The sequence below is a fragment of the Orcinus orca genome, chromosome 8, assembly GCF_937001465.1.
Source record: "Orcinus orca chromosome 8, mOrcOrc1.1, whole genome shotgun sequence".
NCBI classification, from domain to species: Eukaryota; Metazoa; Chordata; class Mammalia; order Artiodactyla; family Delphinidae; genus Orcinus; species Orcinus orca.
Window position 1 is genome coordinate 55,749,757 of NC_064566.1, and position 25,675 is coordinate 55,775,431.

General features: G+C 36.1%; 2 protein-coding genes across 19 annotated transcripts in view; one reads left to right on the forward strand and one right to left on the reverse strand.

Annotated features, from left to right (window-relative positions):
* Nucleotides 1-25,675, forward strand: part of USP35 (ubiquitin specific peptidase 35) — an 873,752-nt gene that overhangs the window by 342,501 nt on the left and 505,576 nt on the right. The gene's annotated exons all lie outside the window — the stretch shown is intronic.
* NARS2 (asparaginyl-tRNA synthetase 2, mitochondrial) overlaps nt 1-25,675 on the reverse strand; it is a 148,422-nt gene that overhangs the window by 78,948 nt on the left and 43,799 nt on the right. For all 18 annotated transcript variants that reach the window (XR_004476849.2, XR_004476848.2, XR_004476850.2 and 15 more), the window contains one exon: nt 4,785-4,879. Coding sequence is in view for 5 of the 18 variants with exons in the window: in XM_049713612.1 (XP_049569569.1) it covers nt 4,785-4,879 (95 nt within the window). In the remaining 13 variants the exon portion in view is untranslated. The remainder of the gene's footprint in view (nt 1-4,784; nt 4,880-25,675) is intronic.

The window sequence follows — 25,675 nt, forward strand, 5'->3', positions numbered from 1 at the left end:
AGAGAAATGCAAATCAAAACTACAATGAGGTATCACCTCACACCAGTCAGAATGGCCACCATCAAAAAATCTACGAACAGGGCTTCCCTGGTGGCGCAGTGGTTGAGAGTCCGTCTGCCGATGCAGGGGACACGGGTTCGTGCCCCGGTCCGGGAAGATCCCACATGCCGCAGAGCGGCTAGGCCCATGAGCCATGGCCGCTGAGCCTGCACATCCGGAGCCTGTGCTCTGCAACGGGAGAGGCCACAACAGTGAGAGGCCCGCGTACCGGGGAAAAAACAAAAAACAAAAAAAAACTACAAACAATGAATGCTGGAGAGGGTGTGGAAAAAGGGGAACCCTCTTGCACTGTTGGTAGGAATGTAAATTGATACAGGCACTATGGAGAACAGTATGGAGGTTCCTTAAAAAACTAAAATTAGAACTATCATATGACCCAGCAGTCCCACTACTGGGCATATACCCTGAGAAAATCATAATTCAAAGAGTCATGTACCACAATGTTCACTGCAGCACTATTTACAATAGGCAGGACATGGAAGCAACCTAAGTGTCCATCGACAGATGAATGGATAAAGAAGATGTGGCATATATATACAATGGAATATTACTCTGCCATAAGGAGAAATGAAATTGAGTTATTTGTAGTGAGGTGGATGGACCTAGAGTCTGTCATACAGAGTGAAGTCAGAAAGAGAAAAACAAATACACTATGCTAACACATATATATGGAATCTAAAAAAAACCAAAAAGGTTCTCATGAACCTAGGGGCAGGACAGGAATAAAGACATAGACGTAGAGAATCGACTTGAGGACATGGGGAGGGGGAAGGGTAAGTTGGGACAAAGTGAGAGAATGGCATGGACATATATACACTACCAAATATAAAATAGATAGCTAGTGGGAAGCTGCTGCATAGCACAGGGAGATCAGCTCGGTGCTTTGTGAGCACCTAGAGGGACTGGATAGGGAGGGTGGGAGGGAGACACAAGAGGGAGGGAATATGGGGATATACGTATGCATAGAGCTGATTCACTTTGTTATATAGCAGAAACTAACACAACACTGTAAAGCAATTATACTCCAACAAAGATGTTAAAAAAAAAAAAAAAGACGAGCTATCAAGCCATGAAAAGATATGAAGGAAACTTAAATGCCTATTACTAAGTGAAAGAAGCCAGTCTGAAAAGGCTGCATATTGTATGATTCCAACTATATGACATTCTGGAAAAGGCAAAGCTTTGGAGACAGTAAAAAGATTGCCAGGGGTTAGGAGGGAGGGAGGGATGCATAGGAGGAACACAGAGGATTTGTAGAGCAGTGAAACTATTCTGTATGACATCATTTGACCAAACCTATAGAACATACACTACCAAGAGTGAACCCTAAGTAAACGATGTACTGCGTCAGTGTAGGTTCATCAATCACAAAAAGATGAAACAAACTAACAAACAAATCTGGGGTATCTTATAGTGCCAGAAAATAAGGAAGTACTCAAAAGACAAAAGGATAGGGGCATGTGAAAGGGATACAAGAATTAATCTGAAAGAATTCCCAACAACTAAAACAATTTGAACAACAAAGTAAATAGCACAGCATTGAAATATAACCCAAACCATAAAATATACATCAGTCCATCCTGATATAAACGATGACATAAATAAATAAGAGCAAAGAGACATAAATCATCCATACAGAAGAATTCCAAATACTCCCCCCTTCAGGAGATGAAGCATAATTCCATCTCCCACTTCCCAACCCTTCACTCCTACCTCCAGTGAAGGTGGGTGTACTTAATAACTCACTTCCAAAGAATAAATTGGAGAAAGGGAAAAACAGTACATTTTCAGTGGAGAAACTTGGCAAAGACTACCTCACCCAAGTAATGAAGGTTAATAGCACCATATGGATATCAAGTCCCCCCGACATGATATGACAAGAATAGCACTTCACCTCCGTGGTATTTTTTCTAACCCTCCCTAAAACTTCAGAAAAACATCAGAAAAATACAGATTGGCATACTTTCTGCAAGTCATAAAAAGCAAGGAAAGACTGAGAAACTGTTACAGACTACATGAGACTAGGGAAACATGACAACTAAATGTAATGTGGTACCCTACAGTGGATCCTGGAAAAAGGAAGAAGGCATTGATGGAACACCAGTGAAATCCAAATAAACTCTGGAATTTAGTTAATTGTAATGTTCTTAGTTTTGACAAATGTACCACGGTAACGTAAGATGTTAACAACAGGGGAAACTGAGTGAGAGGTATCTAAGAAGTCTGCACGATTTTTCCAACTTTTCTACATTTAAAAATTATTCAAAAATAGAACGTTTATTTTAAAAACAACAAAATTAAACTTTAAAATGGAGCCATAGGGCTTCCCTGGTGGCGCAGTGGTTAAGAATCTGCCTGCCAATGTAGGGGACACAGGTTCGAGCCCTGGTCCGGGAAGATCCCACATGCTGCAGAGCAACTAAACCCGTGTGCCACAGCTACTGAGCCTGTGCTCTAGAGTCCGCGAGCCACAACAACTGAGCCCACGTGCCACAACTACTGAAGCCTGTGCGCCTAGAGCCTGTGCTCCTCAACAAAAGAAGCCACCGCAATGAGAAGCCCGTGCACCGCAACGACGAGTAGCCCCCGCTCACCGCAACTAGAGAAAGCTCGTGCACAGCAACGAAGACTCAACACAGCCAAAAAAAATAAACAAATAAAATAAATAAAATGGAGCCATAACCCCACTAAACCAACATAGATATCCTTTTGGAAAATGTTAACCTTCTAAATTTAACTACCATTTACTCCATTTTAAAAGTCTGTTAAATAAAATTTAGAAAAACTAAATTTAGACAAATTTAGTCTTCTTTAGAAAGAAGACTAACAATTTCTTACTGGAGATTAAATCATGTATTAATCTGAAACATGATGTACTGTATATTAATAGTACTAGAACTATGCATATTAAACTAGGAACATTTGATTGACACAGAAATACTTCATAACACATTAAAAATATAAAACCTCATATTCTGCCAATATAAGCTTCTGTCAAGTTTCACTGTACATTGTGTTCTTTGGTTCACTGCACTTTACTGGTAAAGAGGGAACATATTTAATCCACTAGTGATATTATAACCAAGAAACTTGGTAAATTTATACCTTTCCCATATTATGACACTCCTGAGGGGAATATATGTTGTCTCTAACTTTACAGATAAAAGAAATAAATAATGAAAGCCTGTTAAGAAAGGTTATCCAAAACTTGGATTAAGCTAAAAGGTAGACAGAACATCCTTCCAATGTAATGTGGTGACACAGACCCACTCAAAGGTTATTTAACTACCTAGGGGAATGAACTTTGCTCCATTATTCTATTTACTATCAAACTAAATATCCTAGATTAAGTAAAGTTACATGTTCACTTATAGATTTTCGTCCAGTAGAGTTGCAAATCATTTCTGTCATGTAGAAGAGAAAATTCCAAAGGTTAGGGTTTATCGGTCTGTGGGACATTAACCAGTTCATAACTAACTTAGCAATCTTATTCTAAAATTCTTTTATTAAACTGTGTATGAATCCACAGCTCCCCAAATAGTCTTTGAACTAGCCTTACTATTTTCTTCAGTAATTACTGAATTGAATAAAATATTTTATATTTCTATGAATCATGTTTTTAATTTTTTTAAATTATACTTCGACAGGCATAAGGAACTTTCCATGACATGCTTGACATGGCCTTTCCCACATACAGCTCTGCAAATCCTACAGTCTCACAGGGCTATTATGATTATAGTTTTTCTGCACCGTATTCTGATAATGTTGTCAATTATTTGGTTATTGGAATTATCAAATAATATCTTTGTCAAAGGTAAATCTAAGTATATATTATTTTCAAGACCCTCTTTACTCCACCATTGACACTCTCCATCTTGCCAGTAAGGTCTGTAAAAAAATAAACATGAACACTATTCTATTTCCCCTGTTTTTCCACCCTGTGCATTTTAAAAACAATGGGAAATACAAGATTCCCTGTTTTTACTGGAGCCATTTCCTGAAGAGATTTTTAAGTCTCAAGCTCTGTATGAGAAAACAAAGATATTTACATCTTCGTAGGAGACTCATTACTTGCTGAGTCGGCATTAAGAAATTACCCACAGAATCAGAGAATATAAGATTTAGACAGGACTTTAAAGATTTTCCTGTCCAATCTCCAAAAGGAAAGAAAATAGGGCAAAAAGGATTATAGTGATTTTCCAGAGGTCTGAGAGTGGCTAAAATTAATGTGAGCTGACTTCTAATACTTTCTAAATGGGCACACATCTCCCATGATGACTTTGTGGGTTAATTTTCTTTCTTTAAACCAATTATTAAAAAAATATTTTTTCTTCCACTTGTTCCAGGTACCTCTCTTATAATTTCTAGGTGTAAATTATAACTGCCTTTACTTTCATAAACATGATTAATTACACTTATATTTTGATTATGTGTTTTGAGATTTAAGCAAAGATTAGTAAAAAGAAAAAAAAACCCGACAACTTCATATTTCCAGTGTTACATTCTTCACCAAAAACCAAAGTCTAGACTAATGTGATTTTTTTAGAAAGAAATTTGGATATTGTCAAATTTGTCAATCTAAATGTACTTTTAGTGAATTGAAGTGGACTAATCACAAACATGAACTACAATTTTTAGGTTTGAGCATCAGGAAAGAAAACATTATTACCCTCTCACCCAACCAACATCAGTAGTCCATTAAAGCAAAAGAGAAAACTCTGTACCCTGACATCACTTCTAGATGAAGTTGTCCTGAGACAGTTAAGAAAACAGGAACATTGAAGAAATTCTCCTCAGGTACCTTTATTTTGCTTGAAGGCTGCAAAAGAAAACACAAGCCATAAAAAGCTATTATTAGATGTTTTGCTCTGCTTTTCATATTCACGTTTGTGCCACAACTAAAAAATCATACGCTATTAAACATATATGAGGACAGGTTCATTCTTATGGGAAAAAAGGGCAGCTTTCAGTATACACTTAAAAGAGAAAATTCCTGTTTGGAAAGTGCTAAGTTCAAGGAAGTTTGCTCCATATTTTTCAAAATATATAACAACCAAAGAACAAACTATTTTTGTCACAAAATATACTCCTTCTTAAAAACTGATTTTGATTGAGGGACAAGCTGAAGCAAGAAATTATGAACTAGAAGTTTTAAATGTGAGGCATTACATAGTCTTTTAAAATTCTGACCCATGACTGAGATTTAATTTTAAGGGAATAGCCTCTAAAACATGTCTTGTCATATTATTATTAAATTATTAATAATAACGCTTTTAATACAGATTTTTATAAACACATTATAAACTTTTAAACACATTAATTTCACTTATTCTTCCCGACAACTAGGAGATAAAGCAGGACCATATCTTTAAAAGATATGATGAACATTTAGATTTAAAGATTTTTATGAACTTACAGTATAGATAGAGTGATTATTCCATTTGAAACTGACAGGAAATACGTCAGCCAACACTTATTAACAGTTAAGATAAAAAATTATTTGGAGATCAAACATAATTTAAATAGTATAATTAAGAAAGCTTCTAGATCAAGTTATGACCATTATATCCATTTGGGGGAAGGAAGCTAATTTACCTACTCTTGTATTTCAAATTGTGATCTGAAAATATCTTTGTGTAATGGTGCACTAAAACAAGTGCTGTAAAGGCAACAAAGCCAATATAAAATTTTCAATACAGGATGTACAACTCCTTTTAAGAGACTTAGTACCAACTACTGAATTATAGAAACACATGAAATGAAGATATCTTATTTAATTCCATTGTTTGTTCTAAAAATATTGCATATCATGTATGGTTATGCGTGTGTATGAATATGAAATCTAGTGTAGAATTACCAACTGAAATCATTCATTTATTTTGTAATTGCCTATTATTTTTAAAACTTACTTTTACCTGGTCCTAAACGTCCTATTATTGCTTTATAAAAATCATCTTTGAAACCCACTATCACTTAAAGGATATCGTTTCCAAGGACTTAAATACTCAATACTAAAATATTCGACTTATGTTAGGATTTCAAAATAAAAGACATGTTCTCTGATATTTCTTTACTATTTACTAAATAATTATATTTCAAATCAGGCCCAGCACATTTATAAGAATATTATACTTTCTCCTTTTCCTCACTTCTTTAGTCTATAATTTGTATTGGTGTTTTATCCTGACTTCTCTAAAAGTGATTTCTCTCATCTCCTGCACATATAAAAAAGTCTAATATTTAGGACTTGATTTTAGTATCTCATTTATTAGCATTTGTACAAAATGATGTCTGAGCTTCTTATATCTCTAAATCCAACTTATTTAAAGTTAAAAACATATCACTACTTCATTATGCCTTCCAATGTCATATGTAAGCATTTAAATACTGAAATTCATACTACTTTTTAATAAATTACTTCCTTTCAGTTCTCCTTTATATTACAGTGAATGTATTACAGTGACTTTAAAAACTTCTGTATGTATTGTTATATTACCTATATATTTTATTTCAGGATATTAAAGGGACATTATAAATTATTTTTTAAAAAAGTAATTGCTGGGGACTTCCCTAGTGGTCCAGTGGTTAAGACTTCACCTCCCAAGGCAGGAGGTGCACATTCGATCCCTGGTCAGGGAGCTAAGATACCTGGCGGCAAAAGAAACAAAACATAAAAACAGAAGCAATATTGTAACAAATTCAATTAAGACTTTAAAAATGGACTACATCAAAAAAAAAAAATCTTACAATGGTGGGATAGGTAGCTCCAAAGGCCTATCCCTCTACAGAAAAACTGAAGATAATGAGTAAAAACTATAAGCATCAAAGGTTTAAAGTCACCAAACAAATGCTGAATCAAGAAAGAGGAAACTTAAAAATGGTAAGCTCCACCTAACAATAGCAGACTGCACACTCTTTTCAAGTGCACATGGACACTGTCCAAGATCAACCATATGCTAGAACATAACAAGTCTCAACAAATCAGATAAATTACCTTTTTTGAACATAATGGGATGAAACTAGAAATGTAAACTGGTGCAGTTACTTGGGAAAAGAGTTTGGTGGTTCTTTAAAGAGATTAACAAGAATTATTATATATACAACATACAAATTCTACCTCTAGGTATATGTCTAAAAGAATTACAACCAAGTATTCAAACAACAATGCATTAAAAGGACTGTACACCATCCTTCATCCCAGGGAAGCAAGGATTTTTCAATATCGTAAATCAATCAATGTGATACATCACATGAACAAACTGAATAAAAACTATACAATCATCTCAATAGATACAGAAAAAGCTTTTGATAAAATTCAATATCCATTTCTGATTAAAAAAACTCTTCAGAAAGTGAGCACAGAGGGAACATACCTCAACATAATAAAGGCCATATACAACAAACCCACAACTAACATCATACTCAATGGCGAAAAGCTGAAAGAACTTGCTCTAAGATCAGGAACAAGGCAAGGATGCCCACTCTCGCCACTTTTATTCAACATAGTTTTGGAAGTCCTAGCCACAGCAACCAGAGAAGAAAAAGAAACAAAAGGAATCCAAATTGGAAAAGAAGAAGTAAAACTGTCACTGTCGGCAATGACATGATGCTATACATAGAAAAGCCTAACACGCTACCAGAAAACTACTAGAGCTCATCAATGAATTTGGTAAAGTTGTTGAATAAAAATTAATATATAGAAATCTGTTCCATTTCTATACACTAACGAAGAAAGACAGGAAAGAGAAATTAAGGAAAAATCCCATTCACCATCATATCAAAAAGAACAAAATACCTGGGAATAAACCTGTCTAAGGAGACAAAAGACCTTTACTCTGAAAACTATAAGACACTGATGAAAGAAATCGAAGATGACATAAACAGATGGACACATATACCATGTTCTTGGATTGCAAGAATCAATATTGTGAAAATGACTATACTACCCAAAGCAATCTACAGATTCAATGCAATCCCTATCAAATTACCAATGGCATTCTTCACAGAATTAGAACAAAAAATCTTACAACTTGTATGGAAACACAAAAGACCCCAAATAGTCAAAACAATCTTGAGAAAGAAAAATGGAACTGGAGGAATCAGGCTCCCCAACTTCAAACTATACCACAAAGCTACAGTAATCAAGACAGTATGGTACTGGCACAAAAACAGAAATATAGATCAATGGTACAGGATAGAATGCCCAGAGATAAACCCATGCACATATGGGCACCTAATTTATGACAAAGGAGGCAAGAACATACAATGGAGAAAAGACAGGCTCTTCAATAAGTGGTGCTGGGAAAACTGGACAGCTACATGTAAAAGAATGAAATTAGAACACTCCCTAACACCATACACAAAAATAAACTCAAAATGGATTAAAGACCTAATGTAAGGCCAGACACTATAAAACTCTTAGAGGAAAACATACGCAGAACACTCTATGACATAAATCACAAAAAGATCCTTTTGACCCACCTCCTAGAGAAATGGAAATAAAAACAAAAATAAACAAATGGGACCTAATGAAACTGAAAAGCTTTTGCACAGCAAAGGAAATCATAAAAAAGATGAAAAGACAACCCTCAGAATGGAAGAAAATATTTGCAAACAAAACAACTGACCAAGGATTAATCTCCAAAATATACTAGCAACTCATGCAGCTCAATATCAAAAAGCAAACAATCCAGTTAAAAATTGGGCAGAAGACCTAAATAGACATTTCACCAAGGAACACATACAGATGGCCAAGAGGCACATGAAAAGATGTTCAACATCACTAATTATTAGAGAAATGCAAATCGAAACTACAAGGTATCACCTCACGCCAGTCAGAATGGCCATTATCAAAAAATCTAGAATCAATAAAAGCTAGAAAGGGTGTGGTGAAAAGGGAACCCACCTGCACTGTTGGTGGGAATGTAAATTGATACAACCACTATGGAAAACAGTATGGAGGTTCCTTAAAAAACCAAAAATACAACTATCATATGACCCAGTAATCACACTACTGGGCATATACCCTGAGAAAACCATAATTCAAAAAGAGACATGTACCACATGTTCATTACAGCACTATTTACAATAGCCAGGACATGGAAGCAACCTAAATGTCCATCGACTGATGAATGGATACAGAAGATGTGGTATATACATACACAATGGAATTTTACTCAGCCACAGAAAAGAATGAAATAATGCCATTGGCAGCAACATGGATGGACCTAGAGATTATCATATTAAGTGAAGTAAGTCAGAAAGAGAAAGACAAATATCATATGACATCACTTATATGTGGAATCTAAAAAAGTGATATGAATGAAGTTACCTACAAAACAGAAATAGACTCCGACATAGAAAACAAACTTAAGGTTACCAAAGGGGAAAGGGCAGGGAGGGATAAATTGAAGTGTGGGATTAACATATACACACTACTATGTATAAACAGATAAACAACAAGGACCTACTGTTTAGCATGGGGAACTATATTCAATGTCTTGTAAGAACTTATAATGGAAAAGAATTTGGAAAATAATATACATAAATATAAAATGAATCACTGTTCTGTACATCTGAAGCTAACACAAGATTGTAAATTAACTATACTTCAATTTAAAAAATGGTTATAAAAATTTTAAAACTCCAAGTATTCAAATAGATACTTGTACATTAATGTTCATATCAGCACTATTCACAACAGACAAAGGTGGAAACATGGATAAGTGGATAAGCAAAATGTAGTATATATAAACAATGAAATACTATTTAGCCATGAGATGGAATGAAGTACTTATATATGCCAAAACACGGATAAACCCTGAAAACACTATGCTAAGTAAAAGAAAGACATAAAAGGCTACATATTGTATGATCCCATTTATATGAAATATCTAGAGTAGGTAAATCCATAGAGACTAATCGGTGAGAGCAATGGTCTGGGGAGAAGGGTAAATGGGAAGTGATACTTAATGGGCATGGGGTTTTCCTTGGGATAATGAAAATGTTTTGGAACTTAATAGGGGTGGTAGTTGTATAACACTGTAAATGTAGTAAATGCCACTGAAATATACCCTTTAAAATGGTTAATTTTATGTTGCATGAACTTCATCTCAATTTTTTAAAAAGCATACATAAACAAGTAATTATTAGACATGACAAGGTCAAAAATTACTAACATGGGATTGCAAATTTAAGATTCACAATCTTAAATACTTCCATTAGTAATGAAGAAAGAATAAAAATATATGAATTAAGTATCCAACTTTGTGACTTTGCCAGTGGGAATGGATTTCTTTAAAAAACATTCTCAAATTGCAACATTAAAGTTAAGAATTTCTATTTAATAAAGGAAGATATAGGCAATTAAACAGAACATATTGTATTATGGATAAAATATTTTCAGCTTCTAGAACTGACAAGTGATTAATGGACAGAAAATATAAGGACCTCCTGTGAAGAAAACAAGAAAGAGAAAATAAGCTGCTCCCCAACTGGGCAATGGATATGAAAAGCAGATTTACAGAAAAGAAAATTCAAAAGGTTAAGATGTATGAAGAAACACTCAAATTCACTACGAATTAGAGAAACACAAATTAAAACAAGGCATTTTAAGAAGAATTCATTGCATATATCCGACTGACAAAGATTAGAAAGTTGTATAATATCAAGTGTAGAGGTAGATTCAGGATGTGGTAGGCAGATTTCTAAGATGTGTCCCAAGATTCTCAGCCCCTGGTTTATTCAACCACTAAGCCAGGTACTGATGTGAAGGGATTTTGAAAATTTAATTAAAGTTCCAAATCAGATGGCCTCAGGATTTGGAGATTTTCTGGGTGTTCTTGACCTAATCACGTGAGCCCTTTAAAAGTAGAAAGTTTTCTACAGCTGGCTGCAGAACAGTAAGTCAGTAATTTGAAGCATGAGAAGGATGTGACACGCTGTTGCTGGCTTGAAGATGGAGGAAGACACAGGGAAAGGTGCTTAGAGCAGTCTCTAGAAGCTGAGAGCAATCTGGCCAGCAGCCAGCAGCAAAATGGGAACTTCAGTCCTACAACCAAAAAGAACTGAATTCTACTGAGAGCAAGAATGTGTTTGGAAGAGAACCTCAAGTTCCAGATGAAAACATAGAAAGCTTAGCTGACACACTGGTTTTGGGCTCGTGAGACCCTGAGATCCTAGCCATGCCATTCTGTACTATTGAACTATAGAGCTGTGAACTAATAAAGAGATGTTGTTTTAAGTCACTAAGTTACAAATCTATAGAAAACTACTTCATAGGAAAACAGGAACCCTCAGGTAATGTCAATATAGTCTATACTGGCACTGCTATTCTGGATAACATAGTGAAATTCAGAATGTATATACCCTATGACCAAGGAACTCCACTCCTGGATATCCATTCTAAAGAAATTTTCACATAAGTCTCTTAGGGAATATGTATAAGACTATGTATTGCAGTATTTTTTTTTTCTGGGTGTAACTGAGAATTGGAAACAACCTAAGGGTCTATTACTAGAAAGGGTAAGTGAATTGTAGCAGACAAATATCAATGAATATTCTGCAGCAATGACAAGCAACAAATAGATGTACCTATAGCAACATGGACAGATTTCAAAACAAAGAGTTAAATGGAAAAAAGTAGGAAACAAAGTAAGATACATATTATCATTAATGTAAATTTAAAATATACATAAAAGATCACTCATATTTTATGAGGCTATATACATAATAAAAGATATATCAAAGATATTAAAGTGAGTGCCTCCAAGAGAATATGAGGAACGGAAGTGGGGATTAGGATAAAGAGGAAAAATTAAAACAAGAAAGGAGTTATGCTGGATTGCGTTTTGTCAGCTTGGCATTACTACTCCCACCTAAACTGAGGACTGTTTCCTAGAATCCCCTTTCCTGCATGGTTCCAGGTTTCAGTTGGCCATCTATTGTTGGAGAGGAATGTGCATAACATTTGAGAAGAGAAAATGAAACTGAAGTCATTAATCTCAGAACACTGTGGCAGTCTGACACAGTGACACACTCACCGTGGTGGCTGGTGATCTCTAATTTCTAGCTTGTCTCCTTACTACTGACCACCAGTAGCTCAATGATAACGACCAAGTGCTGGACTGCAGTTACTACAGAGTGGACTGTGATAGATTAATTGCATTAATGGCTCCAATCTGTCACACTTCTCTATATCAGCACCCCTTGGCATATCATACGCTAACCCTGAGCTTGGCCATGTGACTTGTTTTGGTCAATGGCATGGTAACAAAATTGACAAAAATAGTGGCTTGAAAACATGCTTATGAAGTTCACATTCTTTCTTGGACCTATGCCACCAAAGAGATCACACCCTGATTAGCATGATGGAGGAATTTGAGAGACATGTGGAGAAGAGATGGGTCATCCCACATGAGGCCATCCTAGACTGCCCAGCTCCCAGTCAATCCATCAGCTGACTAAGCCAAACCCAGATCAGAACCACTCAGATGACCTGTAGACTCACAGGAAAGAATAAATGGTTTTGTTACACAGTGAGAGGATACAAGGGCCTATAACAACAGTGTGCTGTGAATGAAAATTATGTTAAACTAAACTCTGTATTCCTAAGGTTAAAAAAATACACATTCAGACACACATACTTCTACAAAAACAACCATAGCCAATATGCACTTAGCACTTACTCTGTGCCATGTACTGTGCTAAGGAGTTTACAAGCAACCCAATGAAGTAAGTACTAGTATCCCCATTTACAGAGAAGGAAACAGACACAGAGGTTAATAACTTAACTTGCCTAATATGACAAAGAACATGAACCAAGGTGGTTGGGCTCCAGAATCTCTATTCTTTTTTTTTTTTTTTTTTTGCGGTACGCGGGCCTCTCACTGTTGTGGCCTCTCCCACTGCGGAGCACAGGCTCCGGACGCACAGGCTCAGCGGCCATGGCCCACGGGCCCAGCCGCTCCGCAGCACGTGGGATCTTCCCAGACCGGGGCACGAACCAGTGTCCCCTGCATTAGCAGGCAGACTCTCAACCACTGAGCCACCAGGGAAGCCCAGAAGAATCTCTATTCTTAACCACACATTATTTCCAGGAGTCATAAGAAATACTTAACAATGGTTGATTCTGGGGAAGGAAACTAGATTACCGGGAAACAAGGTATGATGGAATCCTTCTGCGCTGTGATTTTTAAAATTTTTTTTTTAAGATTTTTTTTGATGTGCACCATTTTTAAAGTCTTTATTGAATTCGTTACAATATTGCTTCTGTTTTATGTTTTGGTTTTCTGGCCAGGAGGCACGTGGATCTTAGCTCCCTAACCAGGGATCGAACCTGCACCCCCTGAATTGGAAGGCAAAGTCTTAACCACTGGACTGCCAGGGAATTCCCTTCTGCACTTTTAAATTGGTACCTTTTGAACAGTAAACTACATTACCTGTTCATAAAATAAATTTAAAATAGCATATTTGTTAAGAGGGACTCGGAGGTATTACCAGCAAGTACTCAGAATAGAAAGTATACTGGTTTTATTCCCTGTGTATTCTTTTTTTTTCTTTAAAGAAGATGTTGGGGTAGGAGTTTTATTTATTTACTTTTGCTGTGTTGGGTCTTCGTTTCTGTGTGAGGGCTTTCTCCAGTTGTGGCAAGCGGGGGCCACTCTTCATTGCAGTGCGCGGGCCTCTCACTATCGCGGCCTCTCTTGTTGCGGAGCACAGGCTCCAGACGCGCAGGCTCAGTAGTTGTGGCTCATGGGCCTAGTTGCTCTGCGGCATGTGGGATCCTCCCAGACCAGGGCTTGAACCCGTGTCCCCTGCATTAGCAGGCAGATTCCCAACCACTGCACCACCAGGGAAGCCCCCCTGTGTATTCTTGATCACATAAATACTAACGATTTAATCTTTTGTCCTATAGTGGTGTGGATTACTCTGGTCAGCACCAATCGGAAAATCAAAAAGCCAAGAACAAAGTATGGAAAAAAGTCAAATACCAGGAAAAATATAGGTGGTTAGTAAAGTCTAACACTGCTCTATTTATAATGAAAATAGTTGGGGCAGGCTAAAAGAAGAGAAGGCCAAACGATATTGAGTTCTTTGAGTAGGAATTGAGTTTATACATGTTGGTATGCTAAGCACCTACCAAAGTGCCAGAGACAAGTAATTGCTCCATAAATGCTTGTTGACCAAAAGAGTGATGTCAACTGTGAGTGAGGGGATCAGCAATGAGAAGAAGCACAAGGAACCATAAAAGCTTCTAGCAAAGTGTCATGGCATTGCTGGTCTAAAAGGTATCTTTAGTGCACATTTAGTGTCATGTTTGTTTTCAAACAAAGGTACTGATAAGCAGGTACTATTACAGAAATAAATTATTTCCTATATTAACTTTTTAAACTATATTGCTTATAAATAATTCTCCATTACTTTTCTAGCACAACTGTAAATAGGTGTTTTCTGTGGTTTTTCTTTAGTATCACCATCAGTTGAACACTGACAAGTATTCTAAACAACACAAAAGGGAGAGAATGTATTTTCAATACAGTATATAATTGTAAGTTTAAAGTAGCTTAGAGGAAATTTTTCATTTTCTTCAGAAATGTAAACCGTGTGACCACTATGATTCTATCTTCCTCCTATCCACTCCCACTCACACATAATTTGTAGATATCCTATATAATCAAATACCATTTTTGACTAAATATAAAAGACATCTATCCTCTTCCTACCTTCCCAACAGCAAATCCCTAATTCTGACATCCATCAAACAGAAAGATTTAGAAAAGATGATGAGATAGTATCATCAATATAATCTTCTGATCACTGAAAAAAATAGCTCTTCAACATCATCTTTTTCACCTTTCTCAAGACTGTGTCTCACTTAGTTCCAAAGGAGGCATCTCTCCATATATTCTCTCATACACCTTTCTGCTCCCTAACAAATCTCTAGTTACCTCTGGGACAGCTTCATTTCCTTCCCTCTTTATGCTTGCAAGTCTTAAAACGATCCAAACACACATCAAGCACTGTGAGAGTCACAAATAAAAATTAAACATAATACTAAAAAATGCTATGTTTTATTTATTTTTAAAAGTTCCTGAAGCAAAACATTGAGCTGGGTGATGGCATTTGGTTGTTTATAGTATTATTCTCTGTGCTTTTCTGTATGTTTAAAGTTACAAAAAAACACAGATCAGTATTTCCAGCTCTTAAAAATGTACAGCATATTATTGTGTGATTCCCACAACTGTCAATACTTTTCATTCTCCTATTTTCTTCAAGCATAAAATAGTTTACTTTATTCAGGTTCACTGTTTTTGTTCTAATTACTAGAGTGTTCTGTAAGTTTACATTAATAGTTGTAGTATTTTTATCTATATGATGCATTAAAGAGTCTCATGGCTGTCCTGTAAATATAATTATTATATATTTCTGTAAGGGAAAAAGAGTTCTAAGATCCAAAATAATCAACTTAAAAATAAACTATCCAAATCTCTGATTATATTTCTGCTATACCTTAAAGAAAAAAGATAACTAAATTAAGCTAAACATAATTAAAGAAATAAAATAAAAATTCAACTGTTTCACACACTGTCAAAAAACCCGTAATGACAAAAATCAGTAAGCCTGAGGCAAGTAATGAGATACCAAAGTATTCTGGTTGGTTTATGTTAAAAAATATTTTACACAATAAATGAAAGCTCTAATTCCAAAAATCTATTTCACTGTATAGTACTTTAAAAAACGTTTTTATATCCTATTTTTCTCAAATCAGAGAAAATACTAAAGGGCTTTACGAAACACTAAAGAAATATGTTGAAGATGGGATAAGAGTAAGATGAAAAATTACCATAGCATTATTACCCTGATATTCCTTGGGAAAAAACATATATTCACACATAGTAATCAAACTGGCAAAAATTAAAGGCAAAGAAAAATTACTGAAAGCGGCAAGGGAAAAACGACAACATACAAGGGAACTCCCATCAGGTTAATATCTGATTTCTCAGCAGAAACACTACAAGCCAGAAGGGAGTGGCATGATATACTTAAAGTGATGAAAGGGAAGAACCTACAACCAAGATTACTCTACCAGCAAGGATCTCATTCAGATTCCATGGAGAAATCAAAAGCTTTACAGATAAGCAAAAGCTAAGAGAATTCAGCACCACCAAACCAGCTCTACAACAAATGCTGAAGGAACTTCTCTAAGTAGGAAACACAACAGAAGAAAAGGACCTACAAAACACAAAACAATTAAGAAAATGGTCATAGAAACATACATATCAATAATTACCTTAAATGTGAATGGATTAAATGCTCCAACCAAAAGACACAGGCTTGCTGAATGGATACAAAAACAAGACCCATATATATGCTGTCTACAAGAGACCCACTTCAGATCTAGGAACACATACAGACTGAAAGTGAGGAGATGGGAAAAGATATTCCACGCAAATGGAAATCAAAAGAAAGCTGGAGTAGCAATTCTCATATCATACAAAATTGACTTTAAAATGAAGACTATTACAAGAGACAAAAAAGGACACTACATAATGATCAAGGGATCAATCCAAGAAGAAGACACAGCAATTGTAAATATTTATGCACCCAACATAGGGGCACCTCAATATATAAGGCAACTGCTAACAGCTCTAAAAGAGGAAATCGACAGTAACACAATAATAGTGGGGGACTTTAACACCTCACTTACACCAATGGACAGATCATCCAGACAGAAAATTAATGGCATTAATTAAGCTTTAAATGACAAGCTTTAAATGACAAGCTTTAAATGACAAGCTTTAAATGACACAATGACAAGCTTTAAATCACAAGCTTTAAATGACACAATAGACCAGATAGATTTAATTGATATTTATAGGACATTCCATCCAAAAACAGCAGATTACACTTTCTTCTCAAGTGTGCACGGAACATTCTCCAGGATAGATCACATCCTGGGTCACAAATCAAGCCTCAGTCAATTTAAGAAAATTGAAATCATATCAAGCATCTTTTCTGACCACAACGCTATGAGATTAGAAATGAATTACAGGGAAAAAAACATAAAAAACACAAACACATGGAGGTTAAACAATACGTTACTAAATAACGAAGAGATCACTGAAGAAATCAAAGAGGAAATCAAAAAATACCTAGAGACAAATGACAATGAAAACACTACAATCCAAAACCTATGGGATGCGGCAAAAGCAGTTCTAAGAGGGAAGTTTATAGCTATACAAGCTTACATCAAGAAACAAGAAAAATCTCAAATAAACAATCTAACCTTACACCTAAAGGAACTAGAGAAAGAAGAACAAACAAAACCCAAAGTTAGCAGAAAGAAAGAAAGATCAGAACAGAAATAAATGAAATAGAAACAAAGAAAATAATAGCAAAGATCAATAAAACAAAAAGCTGGTTCTTTGAGAAGATAAAACAAAATTGACAAACCATTAGCCAGACTCATCAAGAAAAACAGGGAGAGGACTCAAATCAATAAAATTAGAAATGAAAAAGGAGAAGTTACAACAGATACCGCAGAAATACAAAGCATCCTAAGAGACTACTACAAGCAACTCTATGCCAATTAAATGAACAACCTGGAGAAATGGAGAAATTCTTAGAAAGGTATATAACCTTCCAAGACTGAACCAGGAAGAAATAGAAAATATGAACAGACCAGTCACAAGTAATGAAACTGAAACCGTAATTAAAAATCTTCCAACAAACAAAAGACCAGGACCAGATGGCTTCACAGGTGAATTCTATCAAACATTTACAGACGAGCTAACACCCATCCTTCTCAAGCTCTTCCAAAAAATTGTGGAGGAAGGAACACTCCCAAACTCATTCTATGAGGACACCGTCAACGTGATACCAAAACCTGACAAAGAAACTACAAAAAAAGAAAATTACAGACCAATATCCCTGATGAATATAGATGCAAAAGTCCTCAACAAAATACTAGCAAACAGAATCCAGCAACACATTAAAAGGATCATACACCATGATCAAATGGGATTTATCTCAGGGATGCAAGGATTCTTCAATATACACAAATCAATCAATGTGATACACCATATTAACAAATTGAAGAATAAAAACCATATGATCATCTCAATAGATGCAGGAAAAGCTTTTGACAAAATTCAACACCTGTTTATGATAACAACTCTCCAGAAAGTGGGCACAGAGGGAACCTACCTCAACATAATAAAGGCCATATATGACAAACCCACAGAAAACACCATTCTCAATGGTGAAAAACTGAAAGCATTTTCTCTAAGATCAGGAACAAGACAAGGATCTCCACTCTCACCACTATTATTCAACATAGTTTTGGAAGTCCTAGCCACGGCAATCAGAGAAGAAAAAGAAATAAAAGAAATACAAATTGGAAAAGAAGAAGTAAAACTGTCACTGTTTGCAGATGACATGGTACTATACATAAAGAATCCTAAAGATGCCACCAGAAAACTACTAGAGCTAATCAATGAATCTGGTAAAGTAGCAGGATACAAAATTAATGCACAGAAATCTCTTGCATTCCTAAACACTAATGATGAAAAATCTGAAAGAGAAATTAAGGAAACACTCCCATTTACCACTGCAACAAAAAGAATAAAATACCTAGGATTAAACCTATCTAGGGAGACAAAAGATCTGTATGTGGAAAACTATAAGGCCCTGATGAAAGAAATTAAAGTTGATACCAACAGATGGAGAGATATACCATATTCTTGGATTGGAAGAATGAATTTTGTGAAAATGACTCTACTACCCAAAGCAATCTACAGATTCAATGCAATCTCTATCAAATTACCAATGACATTTTTTACAGAATTAGAACAAAAAAATCTTAAAATTTGTATGGAGACACAAAAGACCCCAAATAGCCAAAGCAGTCTTGAAGGAAAAAAACGGAGCTGGAGGAATCAGACTCCCTGACTTCAGACTATACTACAAAGCTACATTAATCAAGACAATATGGTACTGGCACAAAAAGAGAAACACAGATCAATGGAACACGATAGAAAGCCCAGAGGTAAACCCATGCACCTATGTTCAACTAATCTATGACAAAGGAGGCAAGGATATACAATGGAGAAAAGACAGTCTCTTCAATAAGTGGTGCTGGGAAAACTGGACAGCTACATGTGAAAGAATGAAATTAGAACACTCCCTAACACCATACACAAAAATAAACTCAAAATCGATTAGAGACCTAAATGTAAGACCAGACACTATAAAATGCTTAGAGGAAAACATAGCAAGAACACTCTTTGACATACATCACAGCAAGATCTTTTATGATCCGTCTCCTAGAGTAATGGAAATAAAAACAAAAATAAACAAATGGGACCTCATGAAACTTCAAAGCTTTTGCACAGCAAAGGAAACCAAAAACAAGACGAAAAGACAACCCTCAGAATGGAAGAAAATATTTGCAGATGAATCAACGGACAAAGGATTAATCTCCAAAATATATAAACAACTCATGCAGCTCAATAACAAAAAAACAAACAACCCAATCCAAAAATGGGCAGAAGACCTAAATAGCCATTTCTCCAAGGAAGACCTACAGATAGCCAAGAAGCATATTAAAAGCTGCTCAACATCACTAATTATTAGAGAAATGCAAATCAAAACTACAATGAGGTATCACCTCACACCAGTTAGAATGGGCATCATTGGAAAATCTACAAACAGCAATTGCTGGAGAGGGTGTGGAGAAAAGGGAACCCTCTTGCACTGTTGGTGGGAATGTAAATTGATACAGCCACTATGTAGAAAAGTATGGAGGTTCCTTAAAGAACTAAAAATAGAATTACCATATAACCCAGCAATCCCAGTACTGGGCATATATCCAGAGAGAAACATAATTCAAAAAGACACATGCACTGCAATGTTCGTTGCAGCACTATTTACAATAGCCAGGTCATGGAAGTAACCTCAATGCCCATCGACAGACGAATGGATAAAGAAGATGTGGTACATATGTACAATGGAATATTACTCAGCCATAAAAAGGAACGAAATTGGATCATTTGTTGAGACGTGGATGGATCTAGAGACTGTCATACTGAGTGAAGTAAGTCAGAAAGAGAAAAACAAATATCACATATTAACGCATATATGTGGAACCTAGAAAAATGGTACAGATGAACAGGTTCGCAGGGCAGAAACTGAGATACAGATGTAGAGAACAAACGTATGGACACTAAGGGGGGAAAGAGTTGGGGGGATGGAGGCGGTGGTATGATGAATTGGGCGACTGGGATTTACATGTATTCACTGATGTGTATTAAATTGATAACTAAGCAGGAAAAAAACCCAACATATACTCACATCACACTATCTGCCACAATGTAAATAAAAATTCTGCAACTTATCTCTAATTGACACAATTACAGATGGTCCTCTATGGTCTGATTTACAATTTTTCAACTTGGCAGTGGCGTGAAAGCAATACGCATTCAGTAGCTACCATACTTCAAAATTTGAATTTTGCTCTTTTCCCTGCTAGTATGATACTCATGATGCTGGCAGCAGCTGCAGCTTTCAGTCAGCCATGCGATCATGAGGGTAAAAAACGATACTCTTAACCATTTTGTACGCATAAAACCATTGTTTTTCACTTTCATTACAATATTAAATAAATTACATGAGATATTCAACACTTTATTATAAAACAGGCTTTGTGTTAGATGATTTTGCCCAACTATGGACATAACCCCATTGTAAGTAGAAAAAGATCTGTATATGGCCACCAAGCTGACCTACCACCACTTACTTTAGTGATTTGAGATAGTATCTTTATATATTTCCACATGAACTTGGGTATATTTCTGAGCTTTCAATTTTATCCCATTGGTTTATTTGTATACTGATATCACACCATTTTACTTTTGAGGCTTTATAGTATATTTTAATTCCTGGTTACTCAAGCATTTTTGATGACTGTATTCTTTAGCATTAACATGGAGACTTTTCCAAGGTTTCTCCACTGATAAATAAATTTGTGTCTCATCTCAAACAGATATCGCCCATATTTCCAGGTCCTACTTCAATTCATTTTCAGTTCAATAAATATTTACAGAGTGACTAGTATGTGCCAGGTACCAGGCTAAATGCAGGAATACAGTAATGAGTAAGATACAACGTCCCTAAGGAACTCCAATATTTTTAAATTTCATGGGTCAATACTGTGAAACAAAAGTTATTTAATATGAAGCTTTGAGCTACAGAGTTTTTGAAACTTGTGAATATGTCTGAAGGAGGTTACATTGACAAAGTCCTAATTTATTCACTCACTTATCAGCTGCTCTGTTAACAGCCTGAAGGAACTTATAAAACTTTCCCCAAGTTTCCTATTTCTTTAGGTGTACCAACACTGCAGGAAAAACTGGCTCATAGATTGCAAAAAAAAAAACACAAAAACTAACTGCTGCTCATCTTAATGGCTGAATATGGAGGTACAAATCATGTGATCCATAGAAAATAACTCACAAGCAGTATCCTGGCCAAGCATGCTGAAAAGCCAGTTAATACCATACACATCTATTAGAATGGCCAAAATCCAGAACAGTGACAACACCAAATGCTATCAAGGACGCGGAGCAACAGGAACTCTCTCTTATTCATTGCTGGTGGGAATGTGAAATGGCACAGCTACTTTGGCAGTTCCTTACTAAACATACTCTTGTCATACGATCCAGCAATTGCACGCCTTGGTATTTACCCAAAGGAGTTGAAAACTTATGTCCACATAAAAACCTGTACACAGATGTTTACAGAGGTTTTATTCATAATTGCCAAAACTTGGACACGACCAAGATGTGCTTCAGTAAATGAATAAATAAACTGTGATAAATCCAGATAATGGAACATTATTCAATGCTAAAAAGAAATGAACTATCAAGACATGAAAAGACATGGAAGAAACAAATACATATTACTAAGTGAAAGAAGCCAATCTGAAAAGGCTACATACTATATGATTCCAACTATATGACATTCTGAAAAGGGCAAAACTATGGAGAAAGTAAAAAGGTCAGTGGTTGCCAGGAGTTAGGGAGGAGATAAGGATGAACAGGTAGAACATGGAGGTGGAGGATTTTTTGAGCAGTGAAACTATTATGTATGATACTATAATGGTGGATATATCTCATTATGCATTTGTCCAAACGCATAGTGAACCATAATGTAAACTACAGGCTTTTGATGAATAATGATGTGTCGATGTAGAGTCATCAGTTGTAACAAATGTACCACTCTGGTGGATGTTGATAATGGGGGAGGCTAAGCATGGGTGGGGGCAGGGGCTATATGGGAAATATTTGTATCTTCACTCAATTTTGCTGTCAACCTAAAATTGCTCTAGGGACTTCCCTGGCAGTCCAATGGTTAAGACTCCACGCTTCCAATGCAAGGGGCATGAGTTCAATCCCTGGTCAGGGAACTAAGACCCCAATGCCATGCGGCACTGCCAAAAAAAAAAAAAAAAAAAAAAAAAAAAAAATTGCTCTTAAAAGTAAAGTCTGTTTAAAAAAAAGCCAGTAAACATATGGATCTCTGTGATCAACATGCTATATCCTTCATCTGCCAAGAGAAATGGTCTCTTTTCTATTAGTCTCAGCAAATGTAAACAGTAGAGAGATAAAGAACTCTTCAGGGCTTCCCTGGTGGCGCGGTGGTTAAGAACCCACCTGCTAATGCAGGGAACATGGGTTCGAGCCCTGGTCTGGGAAGATCCCACATGCCGCGGAGCAACTAAGCCCGTGTGCCACAACTACTGAGCCTGCACTCTAGAGCCCATGAGCCACAACTACTGAAGCCCACGCACCTAGAGCCCGTGCTCTGCAACAAGAAGCCACCACAGTGAGAAGCCTGGGCACCACAACGAAGAGTAGCCCCCGCTCGCCACAACTAGAGAAAGCCTGCGCGCACCAACGAAGACCCAACGCAGCCAAAAATAAATAAATAAATAATAAATTAATTAATTTATTTTAAAAAAAGGAAGTCTTCAGACAGAATGCAGGTAGCACCAGGAAGCTGAGGAGGTTGTTTGTATTCATACAGGATACAACTTGATCATCACTCTCGCTTCTTTACTGCAAAGATAAAACTCAGAAATAGGAATGTGGGGGGTTTTATTTTTTAAACTTTTTAAATGTGCCCAGAGGTTTCAGAATTAAATGATAAAACCAATAATTAAATAAATACTGGGGAACAGGGCTGACTTAATTATCACCATATTATCTAAAACATTCTTTATTAGGAACTTTGACGCATACTATACTAGCAATAAGGAATATAATCTCACTTGATATAAACAAAAAATTCAATTTCTAAACATGTTCAAACTCTAGAAAAAGCAGTTTTTTGATGCAGGGGTAGCGAGGTTTAATGCATTTAAAAAGTTGGTAATAATTTACGTATGAAACACAAATAGTCTGTTTCTACTAAAAGCAGTTTGCTGAAATACCACTAAAAACCTTATAATGTGCTCTTTTTTCTATAACTTTTCTGTTGTGACACACTAATGCAGAAAAGGAAAAAGTACACCTCAATGATTTATCACAAAATTAATGCCTATGTGACTACCACCCAGATCACAAGATAGAGTAGCCCCCGCTCGCATCTATCACAAGATAGAAGAGTAACAACATTTGAGGAGACTCGTGTCCCTTCCCCAAACAATTCCTCTTTCCTTCCCAAAGATAACTATTAACCTGACCACCAAAACATTATAGTACTTTTCTAAGAAGAGCAAACTAAACTCAAAGTTAGCAGAAGAAAGGAAATAACAAAGATTAGAATGGAAAGAAATGAAAGAAAAACTAAAAAGACAATAGAAAAAAATAAAAGAGCTGTTTTTAAAAAAAGATAAACAAAATAGACAAACCATTAGCTAGACTTACCGAGAAGAAAAGAGAGAGGACTCAATAAATAAAATTATAAATGAAAGAGGAGACATTACAACTGATAGTACATAAATACAAAGGCTTATAAGAGACTATGAACAATTACGCACTGAAAAATTGGACAACCTAGAAGAAATGGATAAATTCCTAGAAACATACAACCTTCCAAGACTGAATCAAGGAGAAACAGAAAATCTGATTGAAGCAATAATCAAAAACCTCCCAACATGGGCTTCCCTGGTGGCACAGTGGTTGAGAGTCCGCCTGCCGATGCAGGGGACACGGCTTTGTGCCCCGGTCCGGGAGGATCCCACGTGCCGCGGAGCTGCTGGGTCCGTGAGCCATGGCCGCTGAGCCTGCGCGTCCGGAGGCTGTGCTCCGCAGCCGGAGAGGCCACAACGGTGAGAGGCCCGCGTATCGCAAAAAAAAAAAAAACCCAAAAAAACAAAAAAAAACCTCCCAACAAAGAAATGTCAAGGACTAGATGGCTTCACTGGTGAATTCTATCAAACACCGAAAGAACTAATACCAATACTTCTCAAACTCCTCCAAAAATAAGAGGAGGAAACACTTCCAAACTCATATTACAAGGGCAACATTACCCTGATTAATACCAGAGTCAGGTAAGGACACTACAAGAAAAGAAAATTACAGGCCAATATCCTTGATGAACATAGGTGTAAAAATCCTTAACAAAATGTTAGCAAACCAAATACAACAGTACTTTGAAAGAATCATACACCATGATCAAGTGGGGTTTATTCCAGGGATGCAAAGGCGGTTCAACATCTGCAACTCAATCAACGTTTTCTCAACAGATACAGAAAAAGCATTTGACAAACTTCAACATCTTTTCATGATAAAAACTCTCAACAACGTGGGTATAGAAGGAATGTACCTCAACATAATAAAGACCACATATGACAAGCCTACAACTAACATCAAACTCAATGCTGAAATGCTGAAAGTGTTTCCTCTAAGATCAGGAACAAGACAAGGAAGACCACTCTCACCACTGTTATTCAGCATAGTCCTGGAAATCCTAGCCAGCACAAGTAGGCAAAAAAAACAAAAGGCACCCAAATCAGAAGTGAAATTATTACTATTTGCAGATGACATATTACATATAGAAAATCCTAAAGACTTCACCAAAAAGCTGTTACAATAGATAAATTCAATAAAGTTGCAGGATACAAAATAAATACATAAAAATCTGTTGCATTTCTATACACCAACAACTATCAGAGAAAAAAAAGTAGCCCCATTTACAGTTGCATCAAAAAGCATAAAATACCTGGGAATAAATTTAACCAAGGAGGTAAAAGACCTGTACACTGAAAACTGAGAACTGATGAAAGAAACTGAAGACACAAAAAAACTGAATGATATTCTGTGCTCACGGATATGAAAAATTAACATTGTTAAAATGCCCATAATGTCTAAAGTGACCTACAGATTCAATGTGATCCCTATCAAAATCCCAATGGTATTTATCACAGAAACAGAAAAAACAATCCCAACATTTGATGGAACCACCAAAGACCCTGATTAGCCAAAGCAACCTTGAGAAAGAACAAAGCTGGAGGTGTCATGCTTTCTGATTTCAAACTATATTACAAAGCTATCAAAACAGAATGGTATTGGCATAAAAACAGACATATAGATCAATGGAGCAGGACAGCCCA